Genomic DNA, 20,804 nt, shown 5'->3' on the forward strand with positions numbered 1-20,804 from the left:
TCGTTCAAGACAGTACATGCAAGGAACTAGTCACATGTTCTGAGTTTAGTCAAATTATTTTTCTATTTTTTTAAAGTTATTCAAATACTTATCCGCATGTGAATAACGTGTATAGTTCCAAGAACCAAAACGAACCTTGCATTGAACCTTTTATGTGTCATTTAATTTTTTAACACATTGGTATTCATAGAGAATTGTTGATCTTTACTTTTCAGAACTTTCCACAATGCCTGCCTGTTCCATTGGCGGTTGCCCTTCGAAGACCCATAAAAAATCTGAAGGTACTATAATGCATGTTTTCCCTAAGACAATAGATCAGATAAGAGAATGGGTCCGATATTGCGGATATCCACCGTCTGAGCTTGAAAGTAGAGTCCTAGAAGTCTTTGCGGACAAGAGGGGTGATCGATACCGCATCTGCAGCAGGCACTTTAGCTCAGACATGTACTCCACATCATTGCTAATAAAGAAGAACACACCGCGAGCGAAGCGAAAATTGCTCTCAACCGCTATTCCCACTCTATTCGTCCACATCCCTCCACTGGTGAGTCAAGTTTACGGATTTAGCTCTCGGCCTTGCGGTAGTGTGTAGCATTAGCTAACAATAATTTCCCCATTTATGTATCCACTCAATATGAAGGCGGAAGATTCTCCATCCGTGTCGTTATTGCAGTCATCAGCCACTTCAAGCGCCTATCGGGTAATCTTACTTAGCTATTCTGCCACTGACTTGTTTTAGGCATGTAAATCAATAGTTTTAATTTATCGTGTAATTATTTTACCTAATGGTACACCCTAGTACTCGTCCTCTAGTCTTTGTTTTCAGTTATAATTATTGTTATCCAAAATAATGCAAGTACTGTCTTTCAGGGAGATGCTGAGGAGTCCAACGCATTGACGACAACCGTTGATGTCACTCAGATGCTCGAGGTACGTTTCCGGACAGTTCCATCGATGGAGATCATCAGATCTTGCATTCTTGTAGCGTGATTGTTACACACAATGTTTCTTTCGTTTTTAGCCATTGATATGTCCTTCTGTCGTCGCCCTCCTATGTGTCTTCTTTTTTCAATATTGTGTTCATTACTAATGAAAGTCCTATGTTTCAGGGAGTCGATGGAGCATTAGTCCAAGAAGAAGGGGGAGCATGCAGTTACGGGTCGGCGCAATGTTCTACAAGAACATCACCCCTAGTAGTTGATGCAGATCTCTGGGTGGTGACACTTCCAACGATCGAGCAAATCGAATCATATTTAGATATCCATTACTTATTTTAGACAACTGATCATTTGTGCAGGTCTATTTAGATGAGCCGTTGACGCCTGCACAAAGTTTATGTTCTTTTTAACAAAATAGAAAACCATACTAATGCAATTACTGTGTTTCAGGGAGTTGCTGAAGCGTCATCTTCAATAATATCATCAATGGAAGTCTATGCGGAGCCCGAGGTATGGATCTTGACAGTTCCATCTAACTAGATCAACAATGCGTGAATAATTGTCGTTTGAATGTTCTACACAATGCGTTCATTCGTGTTTTGCTATTGAGATGTACGTGGGTATTGGTCCCCAAGTACATTTTGTGTTTTCAATATTATTATACATACTAATGAAAGTTCTATGTTTCAGGGAGTCGATGGAGCGTCAGTGCGTGATGGATGTGCTTATCATGAAAATATAGTCGTTGCAGCGCAAGAGGAATTGGAGACATGCACACACGAGTCGGAGCAACAGCGTCCTGATGTTGAAGTTCGATGCAAGAAAGTTTCAAAGAAAAGAAAGCAAAAGAAGGTTAGTGTCCTGGTCACTATATTATGTTGTTTTTCACTGTTAATAGTTCAATACTGTAAGTTGTGTTTAAACTGAACATCCCTTTTCCAATCTGTCCTCTAGTTGCGAGTGGGTGTACGAACTAGATCTACACAGACAGTGAAGCGAACGAGAGATGTTGCTTGTCAAACCTTTTGGCAGGGACTTGAGACTGGAGATGCATCGTGCCAATGGGAAGAATATGAAGTGATTGACAACGGAGCTATACCACCACCAGCCATTGATAGTGAATGTCCTCCTGGTAGTTCAGATGCAGTCGGAGATCAATTCACAGAATCCACACCCGCAAAAACTAAGACCGCGAGAAAGTTGAAGAAATTGTTTTATTCACCCATCGCCGGAGAAGGAACAGATGTTGCAATGGAAGAGAATGAAGTGGACGACAATGAAACACCATCAATATCACTGAACATAGCGGAAGACGATATCAGAGATTCTACCTTTCATGTGAGTGACATGTCCTCAACGTTACAGGCCGAACCAGCTGGGATGCAGAGTGACAGTATAAGGAAAGAGGCCAAATTCATTGTATTCGATAGTTGTTTGATTGATATTATTATTAGGATGAAATGTGGGCATTCGGTTGGTGGGGAAGTATGTGGGGAGCCATTGATTAATGTGACTCGTGCAATTCGAGGCACTAACCTTAAAATACATGCCACCTGTATAAAATATCATCCTTTCTCATGGTCTGCACAACCCATGCTGGGGCAACTGCCAGCAGGCAATCTACTTTGTGCAGCGGCCGCACTTTTTAGTGGTTCAAGTTTTAAAAAGTTAGAGTATTTCTTTCAGTTTGTGGGAATCCATTTCATTGCGAAAACTCAGTTCTACAAATACCAAATCGATTATCTATTTCCAGCCATTAGCGAAGCTTGGAGAATGGAAAAAATGTCTATTGATAGTACATTCGCGGGCAAACGGTTCAGGCTAGCCGGTGATGGACAGTGCGACAGCCCAGGATTTTCAGCCAAGTACTGCACCTACCACTTTCAGGACATGGAAAGTAAGAAAATTGTGAGTTCGGTGGTCGTGCAGGTGTCACAAAGTACATCCTCAGTGGCCATGGAGAAAGTTGGCTTTGTAGCATCATTGCAAGAACTACAATCGCGGGGAATGGTGATCGACCTGATAGCCACGGACAGACACGTTTCAATCGCCAAGACAATGAGAGAAGAGTACAAAAATATAAATCACCAATTTGACGTATGGCATCTTGCAAAAACAATCAATAAAAAAATGTCGGCTGCAGGTAAAAAAAAAGATATGCAAGGTATTTCACAGTGGTCCAAGTCAATCAGCAACCATCTTTGGTGGAGCTCAAAAACATGTGGAGGGTCGTTGGAAATTCTACTGGAAAAATGGCGGTCAGTAATGCTACATTGTAGCAACGTTCACCGCTGGACCACAAACCAACATTTCCACAATTGTGAACATGGCCATTTGTCCACAGAGGAGGCACGGAAGAAGAAGTGGTTGATTCCTTCATCACCCACTCACAAAGCCATTGAAAAGATTGTATTTGATAAAACTATAACAAGAGATTTGAGGGGACTCACGGAATTCTGCCACACAGGAGATTTGGAGGTGTTCTACAATATGTGCCTAAAGTACAGGCCAAAACGATTGCGTTTTGGCATGGAGGGCATGATAAATCGGACTCTTCTAGCGGTCTTGGCACATAACCATAATGTTGGCCGTCAACAAAGTAGGACGACCGGAACTTTAGGGACGCTTCGCTACAATAAGGCCTTCACTAAAAGAAGTAAACAACGGGTGATCAAACCAGTGTTTCAGGATATGCAATATGAGTTTATTGAGAGACTTATTGTTGATGTCCTAGATAGGCACATACATGGAGTTGTGAACGAACCTGTGCAGGGGACAACTGCATTGCCACCCAACATTGCCTCTGTTCCATGTCCACCTAAAGCAGAGCTCATTGAGAAATACACATCACGGTTTAAATGATTGTAATTTGATTGTCTGTTCTCTCGAGTCTCCTCATGTTGCAGGCCCATTGAATATGTGTATCTATGTAATGTGTAAATAAAAGTGATTGCTCAGTGTACATGCAATGTGTCTCTCCACCGTTGCCCCTCCCTTCACGGTGCAGTTGTGCGAACCACCCGGCTGTCACATGTGACTTTGCTCTGGAGTCTCCTCATGTCGCAGGCCCATTGAATATGTGTAGCTATGTATTGTGTAAATAAAAGTGATTGCTCAGTGTACATGCAATGTGTCTATCCAACCTTGTTCATTTGCGCATTAAATTAAACCAAACAGTAATATAAATCATTTTTCAAAAAATATAGAATGTCTCCGTATTTATGGTTCTCTGGGGCTGCAAATGCAAGCAGACAAAATGCAAAGATGGAGTGTAAATTTCAAGTCCTGTGAGATGGCCTTACACTGAATGTAGCTAACTAGGAATGTGTGCTCGTTCAAAGTGAAGGTCAGCTGCTTTGATTTTTTGCTCGGGTGCCGGAATGGCCCACAACTCAGTATAAGGTTCTATTGTTATTTGACCTTGACAGGCCGGGACCATCCCGAAAGACTTCTTTTTGGGGGTGTGGTGCAATAACGTAAACGATAATGAATATAATTTCAGAAACAAAAGCCATTTAATGTTCGTTCATTAGAAGAAATAACGTCGGCATAGAAGGAGTGGTATTTCGGGGCTGCCCTACGCACAGACACAATGGAAAATGCAAATATAATGTAAGTAACTCTTTAGATGAGTTTATACCGCAATTTAAATACTATACAGTAGCTTTAAAGACGGGTTAAGTTGTACTTGTTCGTTCTATGTGGCATATTGTTTTGTACCGCGCACTATCTTGAGGAGAACCATCTCCTTTTACGGAAGCACCTCAAAACCTTCCTCTTTGCTTCTGCTTTCTCTCTCCCTCTCCCCTGCTACAACTGGTCCACTGTCTGCGACCTCAGTCCTGGGCCCTTCCACTCTCCACCTGCACTGCCTCCCTGTCAACCCCTGCACTGGGGGACTGTCTCAGTATCCTACAGCCCCCCCTTCCCAGCACTTGTTCTGCACTTACCTTGCACTCGCCACCAGCTGGCCCTATGTATTTATTATTTTATGCTACTTACCTTGTACTCCACTTCCACCCTCCCCTTCCCCTTGCACTTTTACCTTCCCCCTACCCCTGCACTTGCGCGATCTGAATGACACCTGGCCTAGTAGGATCATTGTCTGTCTTCTCCTTGTTCCCCCCCCTCCCTGCCTCGCCACGCCTTGAAACACTTGTGTATAGGCGCGTTGCAAATGCCATATTATATCATATCAGTGACGAAGTGGTCCACTGGCGCTCAGGCGGCTCTGAAAAAGGCGGAGGAGAGGGGGTGGGTTACTGGAAATGACATATAATACCCAGTTGCACTGTCCTAGCTATGAAATAATTTCCCGACCTAATATATAAAATGAATAATTTTGATAAAGATCTGATGGTGAGACTAGTTTCATTTTTTATGTTTTTAAAACAGGTACATCCTTCATTATTGTATGTGTCACGAGTACCAGACACCGGCGGATGGCTTTTACAACCGCCAGTTGCTTCTCCGCGTGAACAACGTTACCACCCTGACCATTTTATGGGACGATCGCCAAGTACAAGTATGCCCTTACGCGGTACTAATGGCTAGATGCAACATACATACCGTTGTGGTGGCCTAGTGCCTCGTTGTTGGAACAGCCATGCGATTATCAGTGCGACCGAAGAGCTTATTTTATCGTAAACCAACACCCTGTGTACTGCACACGAACATCGCTTGCCTCAAGACGAACTATTTTGGATCGAGAGCAAAGAAAAATGCAAATCGCTGAATATTCTCTAAACATTTGATGTCAAATAAATGTACTTTACCAAATTTACTATCTTGCGGTTTGATTTAAAAGTACAGTTTCATATTCCGAATTGTGGCGCGCTGTGTTGTGAGCTGATCTGTGTTGGTTTCTGGGTTCTGTGTGGAGTCGCGTAGAAGACGCCTGGGCGCGTTTGCCTACGCAGCACAGTCACGTCACGGATAGAGGCGGGGAATATGAATGTTTTGATAAAGTCTGTTTCAGGGGCGGGGGATATGATTTAGTGCCGCAAACGCAGGTGAGCCAGGTCGATGGGGGGAAATGATAGGATTATCACAAAATGGCGGCTGATTTCGAGTGCGTTAATGGACGAAAAGTCGGGTAAGGTCTATAGGAAAGTTTTCTACGATCTACCGATTTATGCTTAAAAACACATGGCCGAACCGTAGGGACAATAAAAAAAAAGTCCCGGAACTTGCCTTTAAGTATCTTCCCAGACCTCGCCCTGCAGTGTATTCGTTTTCAACAGCACGATCCAGCACACATATCATATATGCCGCTCTCACGTTTCCATCTGACTTTATGGCAGACCTTGACTCCGTGGCTATTGCAGTACCGCTTTCTGCCTGATTGATTTATGCATTTATTCTGGCTGCACTTTCTCTTTTTTTCTGTCATATAAGTGTATGTTCCATTCTGCTTTCGTTAGCATTTTCTTAATTTTTCCTTCATGGTTTCCGTTTTTCTCTCTTCCTTTTGATGTATTTCTACTCTGGCTGCATTGATTACTAGCTTTTCCATTTGGCTTTGCAGGCATCTTTCCTCTTGGCTGCTGAGACACACCTGAGCCCGGAAGTCTTTTGCTTTATGATCTGCACTAGACATGTTTTCCTCTTATCATGTCTCATAAATACCTTTGAATTCCTTCATATGGACAAAGGGGCCCCGGTGGGCCAGAATAGAGGGCAGCTTACACAAGACTTTCCTGCTGGACTTGATCTGACAACTATCCAATCTATGTGGATTTATTCACCTACCCTGAACTAGGTGCGGGTGAGCTGGATACCTTTTTATTCTTTTATCCATATGTACCACTTGAGCCTCCAGTGGGGGATGAACCTTTTTCCTACAATGATTCAAGATTCCATTATTACTTTTCTTTTTGTTCTCCTATAATTTCCAGTCCCTATAAATAGATTGCTGAATTTCTTATTATTTATGCAAACTCAGGCCTTTCAACCCATGGCCCCTTTGGGGCTTTGAAGTACTTTCTTGATCCTTGTATACAGTTACCTTTAGCTCGATGTGTATATTTTGAGGAATTTTAAAGCCAAACTTTTTGTAATTCGTGCCATTTATTTTGCTTTTTATTTGCAGCTGGAGTCACTCACCTTTGGGTGTCTTCACAAACTTCTTGTAAAGCTGCAGATTGGCTCCTTTATGTTTAAAGGTTCGTTTTTCTTGTTTACTCACAGTTTTTGCTCCAGCCTCTTGCACTCTACATGGGTAGCCCTTTGAACCCTTTTGTTTGGGCCCCCAGTGGAAATTGCAACTATTTTCTTGCTAGGTCTTTGTACACTATTCAGTAGTGTTTGCAATTAGGTACACACATGCTCACTAGTGTTGTATGTTTATATGCAGGGTCCGCGAAAAGAAATTACTTTTGGGTCCTGATGAAGACTTTGGTCACCTAAATCCTAGACACCAGCCGAAACGTCAATCTACCTAAAGACGAAGTTGCCCAATATTCATATTGGTGGTCCAATGCATGTTTACAACGATATGATACTGTATTAGGATTTGTTATATTCCCAATATTGCCTGTAGTATAGGTTTCATTGACGTAGACCTGCAGTTAGATTTGCATGTATGTTGGGCTGACAAATAGTGGACCCCCGTTCCACTCTTTGGTACAGTATCAATCTTTTTTTTCACATAGGGTTTTTCAATTTTACAATTCATATGATGAACCTATGAGATTTCATAATCATTCAATGCTTGTGGTTTCACATGACTGTGTTCCTTTGTTTGACTTATTTTTGAACACGCATGTTATGTTTATTTATTTTTCTTCTTTGACTCCCATACACTTCTCCTCCTTTTCCTTGTGTGTATATTTTGGTTTACAGTATTTAAAACTGACTTTATGTATCAATGTATGCATAATGATTCATTATTGATAACATATTTATGTATGCAAAAATACTCTGATTAAATACGAATATTGTTGATTTTGAAGAAACTGCACTAACAAGGATTGGGTTGTAGGTCAAAGGATCGACAACCAAAGGGTCGAATGGTCAAAGGATCGACACCAAAGGACCGAAAACAAAAGGATCGACATTTTTTTTTTTTATTATTATTTTTTTTTGGGGGTTCCCCCCCAACCCCTGTTTTTTGTGGTAAAAAACACTTTTTTTCCATAAACAAAAACCCCAAAAAAAATGTAATTTAAAAAAGAAATTCAATCCTTTTGTTTTCAGTCCTTTGGTGTCGACCCTTTGACCATTCGATCCTTTGTAGTCGACCCTTTGACCGGACCCCCAAGGATTGATTATTTAGTACTATTTCGTGTCCGCTAATTAATGGTTCATAGAAAATTAATATGTCTATGAAAAATGTTGATATGCGACCTAATTCAATACCGGTCCACAAACTGTCCTGTTTTTTCAATTGTGAAGGTAGTCAGATGGAAAAATTGTCCACCTCAACCTTTATTATCTTGACTTTGAAGTAGCTTTGCTGCAAATTGCAGCTACATGTTGGGAACTCCCCCTTTGTACAACGTTTTAGGGAAACCACAACAGCATTAGATCTAAGTAAATAGACAGAAGGGGTTACCATTCGGTAGTACTAACCAGCAGTTGTGGATGCCTGGGTTTAGACAGGAATCACAGGGTAGACGAGAAAGCGAGGGACAGCGTTTACACCAATTTCCAGACCCCATTCACTGATCAGTACCTCCAACCAAAGATATTGACAGTGTTTCATCCTGACCAGCAAGAAACAACATATAGCTTCTGTATACAAAAACTGTGAAACATTTAAAGGTGTCAGCTTGCTTTTGTGATGGCCCATCAAAGTTTGTAACGTTTGAAGTACTGTGTGGTGAACATGACCCACACCCTAATGGGTGGATAGGATGAATCTGATGCAGGAGGAATTTATGCATTGTTTTGTAAATGCCACTTAAGGCACATTGGAGGGTACTACTTCCAACAGCAAAGTGTTCCTGTAATAATTTAGTCCACTTTGCAACAGAGGGAATGCATTTTTCTTGCTTGTATGGTATCTGCATGCAGTTTTTCCTGAGTTATTCTGTGAGCAGAATTCGGTCCCTGTTTTTCATTCTTTTTTACAGGAATTGAAGGAAGTTTGTTCTTTATTTTGTTACAGATTAAGTGCCTGCCTAATTGGTGGTAAATAGTGCAGCTGATACATTACAAAGTGCTGCTGCAGACTATCTTTTATTGGCACCGGTTGATTGTCTTTACACTACCTTTTAAGCCATAATTTACCAGTGAAATTGAGACCTTGCTTCTTTCAGCCTTTTATGGCTGGCCGACTTATTTATCCAGTAGTGCTTTGCTTTTGTTTAACCCATATTTAACTGATCAATTCTGTGTTTTATGTATTTCAGTTGAAACCTGATGAACCTGAATCCTTTGAAATTGATTTAGTTCCGTAAGGAATTTGAGGTTTCTAAGATTTGTGGTACACAGATTTTGCAGGGTCATCAGCAGTGTGTGGTTAATTGGTAGGGCTTGTGCTTATGATAGATTGTAGGAATATGGTCCTTTTTGTTTATCCCCCTACTAATTTGTTATTTGTATTGGTAGCGTCTTGATATTTCTAAGGCTCCAAGAAGGAAGAGCTCAGGTCTGAAAATTTAGAGAATTTAAACCTGCCGAGGGCTACACCGCAGACACCCACTGAGACCAGATCCAGAGCAAGAGGATACGTTGGAAGACAGACTGCTGGGGGCTACATCCCAGACACTGGTTAAGACTAGGCAGGGAGTAAAACGAAAAACAAAGAACCTGTTGAGGGCTATATCTCAGACAGTTGCTGAGGTCCGACCTGAATCAAGACTCAGAACAAGAGGAGAGGTTGGTTGCCACCTGGGGCTACATCGCACACAACAAATCTGGAGCAAGGAAACAAATTAGAAGCCTGATATGGGCTATATCTCAAACCCTCCCTAAGAGCAGATCGAGGGCAAAAGGGGAAGTTGGAAGCATGTTGAGACTTGGGAGCTATATCTCAGACACTGACTGAGAGCAGACCTGAAACAAGAGGAGGCATTGGAAGCCTGCTCAGGGATATATATTTCAGACAGTGATTGAGTACAAGGCCAAAGGAAGGAAGAGTGCTAAGCGCCTGCTATGGGCTATATCCCGGATTCTGGGTTTGAATCATCACCCGCAGAGAACCTAAGAGCCTTGTAGAGGGCTAGGCACTTTGGCCCAGAAGGTAGACCTGTAGCTAGTGGGTGGGAATATCACAGCCTGATAAAGTCCCTAAGCAAGAAGAAGAGATACGTGCTTGTAGGAATGTCAAAGGCAATACCCTAAGCCATGTGAGAGGTCAAAAAACAAGTAGGAGTGTGTCGAAATGTACTGCCAGTAGCCTGGGAAGGCAACCTGTGTCTACAGGGAGATAATATCTACACCAGGGTAGTGACTGTCACATGGGTGACAAGGATCAAAGACCACAGAAAACCTAGGTCCACAGTGACTTCTGAGTGAACTATAACAGTGCAGGGGCAAACAATTACATGGGGATGACATAAAGTACCATTGGAACGTTTCAGAATAGGTCTCTGGATTTCTAACTAAAATTGCAAGGGGACAAAATGTTCAAAAAATCACTTTCCTGCAGCCTTAGAATATATAGGGGTTCTCTTTCCAGGTAACCAGTTTATTATATACATATGCATCTTCAAGCATCTCAGAATCTCTGGTTTTCCAGTATCTGGGGCTTGCCTTCTCACGGGGTTCATGGATCGGCCTCAGCAATACTGGTTTTCACAGGAGCATCTCCCCTTTCTTTCGATTCTTCTTCTTCCTTGTCTAGTTCTTAGTTATCACTGGTCTCTCGTTGTTTTACGGGATTTGCAACTTCTCTACCTTGAGGCGCTCTACCTCTGATGGAGTCCCCAAATCTCAGGTGCAGAGAATGATGGCTTTGGGGAGCTTGGGTGGTAGGTGCCTAAGTCCTGAGTGTGGACCCAGACAGCGTAGTGGGAAAGGGGGGTGGACAACTACTTTAACTCTCCCTCCTATGATTCTTTTACATCTTGACACTTCCCCCCCAACTGATACACCACTCTTCTGATCCTCATGTTTTTTCAATCAGAACTATCCTATCTTGTCTTGTAACTGCATTGTTGCTTCCCACAACTCTATCCCTGTTCTTAATTCCTGCACCAAATTCTCCTCCTTACTGTCCTTTTGCTCTCCATTCCTGCACCTATTTATCAACTCCTGCACCAACTCTGTGTCCATTTCCTCCAGTTTCTGTTCTCTTTACAACCACTTCCCATTGCTGTATTTTTCTTTCCACTCTTTCCTCCCTTCTTTGCCTTCTATGACCCTTTGAGCACTTTTAAAAAATCTCTAACGACCCATGATACCTCCCAACCTTTTTACCAGTTTATGCACCTTCTTCTTTGCAATCAGCGTTCTCCATGTCTTTATTATCACCCCTTTTCGTTTTCTCTCTGGGCACCACCCATCTTTTCAATGCCACTCTCCAAATCACAACTGTCTCTTGATTCTCCTTCTTCCGTCGCCTCATAAATCTTCTCCGACTCGATACTGTCCCTGACTCCAGTTTAACCCCTCTTTGCACTGCTCCTCTCCTCAATGATCTTCTCCAATTCAAGAATGTTTCTTGTACCTAATTTGCCCCTCTCTGTCCCATCCATCTTCTCAATGTTCTTCTCCAACTATTGTCTCTCACACCTTCTTCATTCCGCTGGGCACCACTTCTCTCCTCAATGATCTTCTCCAATCAACATTTATCTCTTGCAGCTTTTTCACACCTCAAGGTCCAGGGTCCCACCTTCCCTAAGGTGGCTTTTACTATATTTAGCCACCACCGCCTTACTCCCTACCAGCAGCTTCAGTTCTCGTGGCTCCTCAGTTTGGTCTCCTGTCTCTCTCCTCCAGCATCCAGCTTCCACTGTGCCCAGCTTTCTGTGCCACTCTTCCAGACTGCAGGGCCCTACTCAACATCCAGGTTCTCATGGTATCTTCTCCAGTCGACCAACACCAGCTCCTGCCTCCAGTCTCCAGCTCCTACTCCAACCACTTTCAATTTCAGACTAAGCTCTTGGACTTTAAAAAGGTGTTTGCCCTGCCTCCCAACCTCTCTGTGGTGAAAGGGGTTTCAAGTGTGGTGGACAGTATGAGATTGACCGTCGGGCTACCCCCCATGGAGATGCTTACAGCGCTGGTGTGACACTTGGGATTTGCTTGTTCCACCCATCCATCCTCTCTCTATGTTAAGGGAACTCAGGGTTGCAAGCTTGATATAGGGAATTTGGATGTTTTAGTTCTCTGGGCCTGGGTGGGTGGCTAATGTCTTCTTGACCGCAGATTCAAGATCCCTGCTCGCCCTCTTGGAATTCCTAACTCCCTCTTCTTATTTAGGTCACTAGTACAGGGCCTGGCTGTTGGGTCCCACCCCAGAAGAAGGCTTACAGTTCTGAGGTATTACTTGGAGCTTGTTAGTTACTCCCCTTGGGTGGTCCTCTCTCATGTTGTGACCCTCTGGCCTACACCCAGGGTGGACTCGCCCTGCTTATCTGTTCTTAACTGTCTGAGTGTGGAGGACTTTTGTGAGAAATGCACAAAGTTGTATATCAGCTCACTAATGGTCTGTGCCACACTAAAGCCAAACTATTTCAGCTATCAATATATAACCAGCCCGTAAAGATATATGTATGTAAAGATGTTGGAAATTTGTAGAACCAACATATAGATAGACATGCACCCAATGATGTTTGAAACTGTCTTTATTATGCAAGTGCCAAGCTGTATACAATTGATCAGGTGATCTAAGAACGTAAATCTCTTTTAGGCACTTTAACACAGAATGCAATATACACTAGTCTTTATATGTTAACCATGTAAGCATAACTATGTTGACAATTAAGAAACGGTAAATAGATCTGTGATGTTTACACTGTCGAGATAGCAGAGCGTTGAGTATCTCATTGTGTTAATATATCGGGACTGTCTGTTATATACCGCAAGCCTCATCTGAGTGGAGCCCACGAAAGACACCAATCGCAATCAAATACTTTTTGTTTCACTATCTGTTCAGACTCCACACAGCAGACAGACACAACTGAATTCCTTAACAAGTACTTCTGTACTTTGATATGAGATAGGCATCTCTGCCCCGTTTTTTAATGACCCTTACTTACACACTTGATATGTCTACTCGTTTAGCCCAGAGAGAACATGGACCAAATTTCAGCCTATGTCCTAATAAGCCATTGGTATTTATATAATCAGATGTGAACCTTGCTGAAACCTCAAAATTGTATACCATATGGGATCAGATACTTAACACAACGGGGACAGGCTTCTAACGTCACCACAACTACATCATCGGTATGGGTCGACACGGTCTGACGAAGTACTAATATTGGCCATTTTAGATCACAGGTGTGTTTACACCCGCATCCGTGAGGATGCGCCATGCGATTTTTGGTAAGTTTATAAAGTAACTGCAGTTGGTTCTTTTAGAATCAACCATCTATAACTGAGTAACACTAAATATATATACACTACTCTTGCAGGGCATGGTTGCTGAGACCTATAGGATTGATGCTCATCTACAGAGAAGGAGATTTACCCTTATTACATTCCTCATTGTGGATGACTGCACTTTACCCACACAATCAGCTACAACAATTTGGGGTAGGTTTGTAAAGGAAATTCTAGCAGTTCTTTAGGAACTGACCTATCCATAATTGACGGTTATGAAATTCTAATATTAGATATACTATTCTTGCAGTGCATCATAACGGATACCTACAGAAGTGATCCTCAACTACAAAAAAGTAGAATTACTCTGATTGAATCCTTTGTTTTGGATGACTGTACCTTGTCTGCAAAATCACATGCATCTATACCATACTATGCGAGTAGGTGAGTACCCTTCACCGATACTTGACAAATTCCAACAATGGAGATTGTTTTTACCTGTTACATACCTGAAGGCAGTCATTGATAGTAGACTTTATATATACATATAGATAAGAATCTGAACCCAAGATGGGGAACCACAGATCCTGACACAGTGTCCTCTATTGGATACAAGTGTTGTCACATAGCAAGGTAGGCCCATGTTTTACTAACTCATCTTACTGAAAATCCAAGTTGGCGAGCACACTATTATTAATCAGTTGTAATATTACACCAGGTCGAGCCCTTACCTCGTCCCCTCGACAACACCATCATAAAGGAGACCTTCCTAGTCAAGATTACAGCGTGCTCACATTGAGGTGAAATCGAAAGGCATTTTTAAGAGTACATTCTTGAAAACTATGTTTGTTCTTCAAAATGATATTTAATAAACTACTCTTGACTACAATTGGCTATACTCATTGAAGCTTTCCTACTTAGCCTTGTAGATAGATACATGAGGTTTTTGAAGATTTATTGAGACACCTGTAAAAGATGTACTGCTCTTGATGAAGGGAGGCATCTCCCGAAACACGTAGAGCTCAATATTATTTATTACTGTTTGCTTAATATTTCTTTGTGTACTAATAAAAGACCGACACTTGACAGCATATTATTTACCACTGTAAGTGTACCTAATTGTATGAAGACTGTTCAGAACAAATCACACAGTTTTGGCTGAGTTTCCTCAGTATAGATGGTGTGCAGGGGACGAAAATGTCCTCCAATTTAGGAGACTACTTTTTCTCTTAGTACATAGTAGCAGCTTAGTGTGCCAGAGCTGGGTTTTTTCTCCCGTGCACCCAAAGTACACCTTGAATTTACAAGTCCCCATTACTATCCACCACTACGAACTTAGCTCCAAGAAGGTGTGCGCTCCAGCAAATCGTAGGCCATACCGGGCAGATGTCGCTAGCACATATGTTCCAGATATGCTGTTGATGGGACAGGGATAGCATGCCCAAGTGGAATCTGATATAACATGAGTGTGCATAGTGGGGAGTTATCAGACCTAAACATCTCTCATAACCTAAATCACTTCAACAGTGCAAGTATACTGCCAGATACCTGGAGTATGTGCAAGCCATCAGCACTTGGCCCTTCAAAATATGTGGTATGGGCTTTTTTTTATCGCAAGCTTCGTGGTATCATTAATGCCTGATGCAGACCATAACTTGGCCAAGTCTAGAGCATTTTGTATCAACAGATAATGTATGTAGACTAAAATATTAGTTTTAATTTGTCCCAAAAAAACATTGTACAAAATATTTAGCTTCCATTTTTTATACATAATGGGACTGATTGACAAAGAGCTGTCCTGGAGTAAATCAAGAGACGCCCGTGAGCACATATAATGTGCACCTGCTTCCTTATGTCTGACTCACAAAACCTAAAATCTGAACCGCCTAGCGCACCTTTGAGATGCTCATGTGCAAATGGAATTTACCAAGGTATGCTCAAGGGCCTCTACGAGATGCTCCAACCATCTCTGGATTAGCTATAGTTTTAGGCTTTATGAATCCGGTTTAGGGTAACAGGTGCAAATCTGAGATGCTAATGAGCATCTAGAGATTTGCTCCGCTGCAAATCTTTGTGAATCAGTCCCAATCTCTTCTCAGGGTAATCAGATTGATTAACATAGAAACACGTTGGTACCTCTGTTTTGGCTGTAGTCTCCAGTCTCCATGTTTTCCTTCTGCCCGGTAGACTTCTGATGATTAACTGTTGGGTATGACATCTTCTCACCTCCAGCGGCATTCTCTCTGTTTTCATTGTGGTTCATCTGCTTCTCCATACCTAACCCTTCTGGTTTTGATAGATGGTCTAAAAAGAAACACAGTTACTTCAACTGAGTGAATTTGTTAGAAACCCCACTACTTCTCTGGGTATCAAATTTTGAATTATTGATACATAATGTTAACTCTGTCCAGAGGTTGAGAAACATTTAAAAAACATAACTTCAGATTCACTCAGGCTTGCCTCAATTGCCAAGCAATACCTTAAATGTCTACCGTTTTAAAGCACTACTTCTGGCCCCCAACTTCGGTACATGTTGTTTTTCCAATTTGATATTGTCTGTATTTATTTTTAATTAAAGTCTTTATTTGGCTTAGGAAAACCATAGGGACTAATCAAAACTATATAAAAAGGATCACACCACCAATTGCAGACAATACATAAAATACAACAATAAAAGTAAACCATATAGAAGGTTACATTGCTCAGCTTTTATTTACGCCAAATATATTGCAGCTCGATTTTAATATTTTCAGTTGATGAGGTTCTTGAGCATATTAAAATACAACATACAAAAAAAACAACCACAAACAACATGGACAAAATCAATACAACTTAAAAGTTAATATATAAAATCACTAAACATTAATATAAAATACATACTCAAGTCGCAGGGCATTGTTCTCATTAGCAAAGTATAAATCATCCTTATGATCAATCAATCAGTACGAAATATACACAAAGGTTTTCCTGCAATTAAATTCATTGCTGCAGCGATACAGTAGGCTACCCATCAACTCAACAGTAGATCCGGCGGTTTAGATGGGTATACAGATAATTACAATGATCAGCATACAAGGGTTTACACTACAAAAAGGATGCTGCAAGAATTCAATTCGGACCATGCATATCCTGAAGAGGTACTCATAATAGGGGTTTTCTTCCTAGCTCCAAATTATTTAATTATTTAATACTAGCTGGGGTACCCGGCTTTGCCCGTGTCCTGATCGAGTGGTGTCTCATTTGCCCTGGAGGATGTTGCTCTTCTCCTCTTATCGACAAGTTTTACTTCAGTTTGCTCTGGTGTCGCATGTGCCCTGGAGGATGTTGCTCTTATCCTCATGTCAGCAAGTCTTGCTTCAGTTTGCTCTGGCAACTCATTTGCCCTGGAGAAAGTTGCTCTTGTCCTCTGGTCGGCAAGTCGTGCTGCTGTTTGTTGTTGTGTTTCAGAAGCTCTTGATTGATTTACGCTTTGCATGAGATGGAGCTTTTCCAAGTGATGTTTGTTTTTTGTGCAGCATGTTACAGTACTCAGTGGCTTCAGCACATTTGAGAAAATGTGCAAGAAAGATTGATTGATTGTGCTCTCTTCTCATGAATGAACTTAAGTAAACTGTAAACTTGCCATTTCCCATAGCCATTGCTTGAATTCTTTCATTATCGAACAGCACAAGTGTGAAAATAGCAATACTAGCAGCTGATTGTTTTAGGTAAAATGCATAGATCTGTTTTCCAAACGTATAAACGTGCAAAAAGGCAATGAAAGCAGCAGATCTTTATCAAGGATGTTAAGTGCATGGGCAAACAAAGCAAATAAAACTGGAATGCCCCCTCGTTAACCAAACAGATGTATATATTTTGTACATACGAACATTAAGCAGAATAAATGTGCAGAAATAGCAAATTAGCAGCTGAAGTTTGAGCAAAATTAGAAAAACATGTAAACATATATTTCTAAGCACAAAAGTGCAAATGTCAAGATTGAAAACTGATATTCAAGACAGTATAAAATACATAAAATGTAACCGGGCTATGCTTACTGGACTCCACAAACCAACGGTTAATAAAGTGCTAGTGCCTCTCAAAAACCATCTAGGTATGTACAAGTGTGAAACAAATAGTAATAGCAATAGTAATCTAGAATGATAAAAAGCAACTACATATACATGCTACGGGCTGTTCCAACACGAACAGCTATACAGTAGATTAAATACTTCAACATCTATAAGCCTAATATCAAGATCCAGCTAGACCAAACAAATACAATTCAGAACAAATAGTAAAACAGCCAAATAATGCATCATAGATACATAAGGTGCAAAAGTGAAACTGTAAACAGGATTTCTACATGATAACTCTTACAAACCTGTAATATACTTTGACTGTGAACCGTCCTTTCAAAACCTTATTTAGCAATTGATGAACATCACAAGTCAAATAGTAAAACATGTAATTCATTATCCAAATTATGACCACGGGGCAGCAAAGAAGCAAAAAGAATGATGAGTTTAGATTCAAGTTGACGTAATTTTAACTCACTATTTCCTTTTCGAATGTGCTCAGGTAGATGAGCTAAACCTAAAAAAGTCACATTTTCGGGATCGCCATTATGTTTTTCAAATAAGTGCTTTGCTAGAGGATGAACCTCATCTTTAGTGTTGTAATATCCTGATTTTCAGACTACATATGGTGGAACCAATATAAGCCTGGTTGCACGGACAGAGTATAATATACAAAACAAACTTTAGTCAAACAAGTCATTTTGGGCTTCATTTTCCAATTGACTCTTTCATTGTACTCAAATTCAGAGGTGCAGATTGCCAATTTGCATATTTTGCACTTACCACAACTATAAAAGCCATTAGGTATATGTTGCTGTGTAAGCCAATTAGATACATTCATGTAGGGAGTGTTTGTTATACTGTGAGCCACCACATTTTTTATATTCGTTGCTTTGGAGAAAGTAACCAAAGGGCGAGACCCTATCACATTAGCAATGTCTCGATCAGACTGTAATATCGCCCAATGTTTATGTAGTGTCTTATTTACACTGGCTGCCTGTGTACTGTATTTTGTAACATCTAGAAATTCCAGTTTGCTAGAAATCATGGTCATAGTCAGTTGTAAATTCAGATCATTACAGTTCAGGATGGAAACATATTCTAACAATTTAGCTGGCGCTACTCCCCAGATTAGAAACAGATCATCAATATACCTGAACCATACAACATCATCCATATATGTGTCCTGTTCCAATGACCAAGCTATACATTTCTCCCACCAACCCAAATACAAATTTGCATAGATGGGGCCACACAAAAACTCATAGCGGTACCTCTTTTCTGTCTGCACAGCTTTTCTTCAAAAAGGAACATATTGTTGTTTAAGCAAAATGTTACAAGGTCAATAATCCATTTATTTTGTTGTTTAAAACATATAGATCTCTGCTTGAGAAAATAATTCACATGCTTGAATACCTGCTTGGTGGTTAATGCTAGTCTAGAGAGAAACCACATCCAAGTAGACAATGCGAAAATGAGACTCCCAGTGAAACCCTTAAGAATTCAAATCCAAGACAAAAGGAAATAATATCTGGTCAAGGTATTTAGAGGCTGATTCCAGCAGGGAGCCCATGGAAGAAACAATGGTGGTTCGGTAAGGCTTTCGTGCACTTTAGGAAGTAAATACAAAATTGCTGTCACGCAAAAATTCCATCTAAAAAATGCAATATCATCATCACTGAGAAGATCCTGTTTGGACCACTTTGTGAACTTGCAATTGTACATGTCCTGGGCCTATAGTAATGTCTGAGAAGTGATGCCCTCATAACATTAGATGTCTCCTAGTTGTTTCAAAGCTTCCTTCAGATAGGAAGATATTTGCCACATCACAATTCCTCCCCGGTTATCAGCAGGTCTAATGACTATATTTGTATCACTTTCAAAGCTGGTGAGGGCCAGGGATTGGGAATGGCTCAAATTGGATTTAAAGTTCTCTTGTCCAGACAGTTCCTTCAAATCTTCTAGAACCAATTCCTCAAAAGTGTCACAAAACTGGATACTCTGTCATCCCTGTTCTTATCAGGTACCCACGTAGTGACTTTAGGATTGCAAAACTTGGTGAGTTTTAATTTAGGTATAAACTTAAACATTTCAATACGTGTATCAATAAAGTTGAAAGTACTCACCGGACAAAAAGAGAGGCATAGTTTGAAAACGGGCTCCTCATCACCAGTGAGAATTCTGTCTAAGATATTATAAATCATTATATTCTCTTGCTTGGCCAACCCCTCCCGCTCCCTCTTTGTCCTCTCCCAGAGCGCGTGGTTCGATAATTCGCTGCACTTGTTCCTTGATCTCCGACCTCTCCTTGTGCATCTTTTTCTCTTGTCCGCCCTGAACCTGGATTTCGTTGTTTTCCCCTTCTGTCCAGTTTGCTCTCCAAATGCAACAGTCTGAGCTTCTCTAAAAAATTCATCCTGATGCTGGTACTTGCTTCTTTATCCGAAGAGTCTATTTCTGAACCTGAAGTCTCCAATGCCACTTTGGGTTTGTTTGTAATTGTCTTGGATTTCAAATCTTGGTCCTTAATGGGTTCATCAAATTTCCTGCCAAAAGTATAGATATATCCAGATTCATAGTCCATTCTATCTCGTCTAAATTGGATTTGTTTCTTTAGACGTATTTCATCCTCGTTATCTTTCCAAGTTCTCGTCCATACGGGATATTCTTCTTTTACATTCATCACCATCAGGAGAATTGAAAAGCTCTTCTTCTAGACATTCAAGATCCTTTATAAGTTTAAGATCCGGTTTGGCAAATTTGATCAATATCTCCATCATCTTAAAAGAACACACATTTGTGTGTTCAGTCCATTCAGTAATCAATAATGGATCCATTTCTTTGTAGGCGGGTAAAGTGAGAATACGAATACCCCTTGGAATCCGTGTTGCTTTCAAATACATCTGTAGTGTCATGGCTTCCCACCACTTGCTTGTCTCTTTTCTTTTTAGTTTTTCTAAATTGTCCTTTCTTTATTGTATCGTTAATCCAGCTGAAGCCGTTTTACCAGAAGAAGGCACCACAATTACCTTCTGATTCTTTAAAGAGAACTTGAGCTGCCACCAATGGCCTGTTCTCTGTTGCCTCTGCCATGGTAACAAAAGTGTTTGTTGCTGTACTTCCAAATCCAAGTTCAAAATTTCACCTGCTGCGGCCCACTCATGGCCTAACAAATATACATTCACAGCATCCGGTTCTAAAAAAAGCCTCAACAAGAGCTAGACCAGGCAATCAGTTTCCGCACATGCAGATTTTTACACAAAGCAAAAAATATACTTGTAGTTGACGCGGATGCCTATATCAAGGAGCATTGCTGGAATAACACCATTGCTTTGCTAGCAGTGCCAATACCGTTAACCAGTGGGCCAATTGT

The 20,804-nt window shown here is 41.0% G+C and overlaps 1 protein-coding gene across 1 annotated transcript in view; it reads right to left on the bottom strand.

Moving 5' to 3' along the window:
- Positions 1-20,804, bottom strand: part of SPMAP2L (sperm microtubule associated protein 2 like) — a 368,678-nt gene that overhangs the window by 337,003 nt on the left and 10,871 nt on the right. Inside the window, exon 2 of the mRNA XM_069626161.1 lies at positions 15,510-15,677. Within this exon, the coding sequence (XP_069482262.1) occupies positions 15,510-15,677 (168 nt within the window). The remainder of the gene's footprint in view (positions 1-15,509; positions 15,678-20,804) is intronic.

Source organism: Ambystoma mexicanum, chromosome 6p, assembly GCF_040938575.1.
Source record: "Ambystoma mexicanum isolate Mex_15411 chromosome 6p, UKY_AmexF1_1, whole genome shotgun sequence".
In the NCBI taxonomy this organism is placed as follows: domain Eukaryota; kingdom Metazoa; phylum Chordata; class Amphibia; order Caudata; family Ambystomatidae; genus Ambystoma; species Ambystoma mexicanum.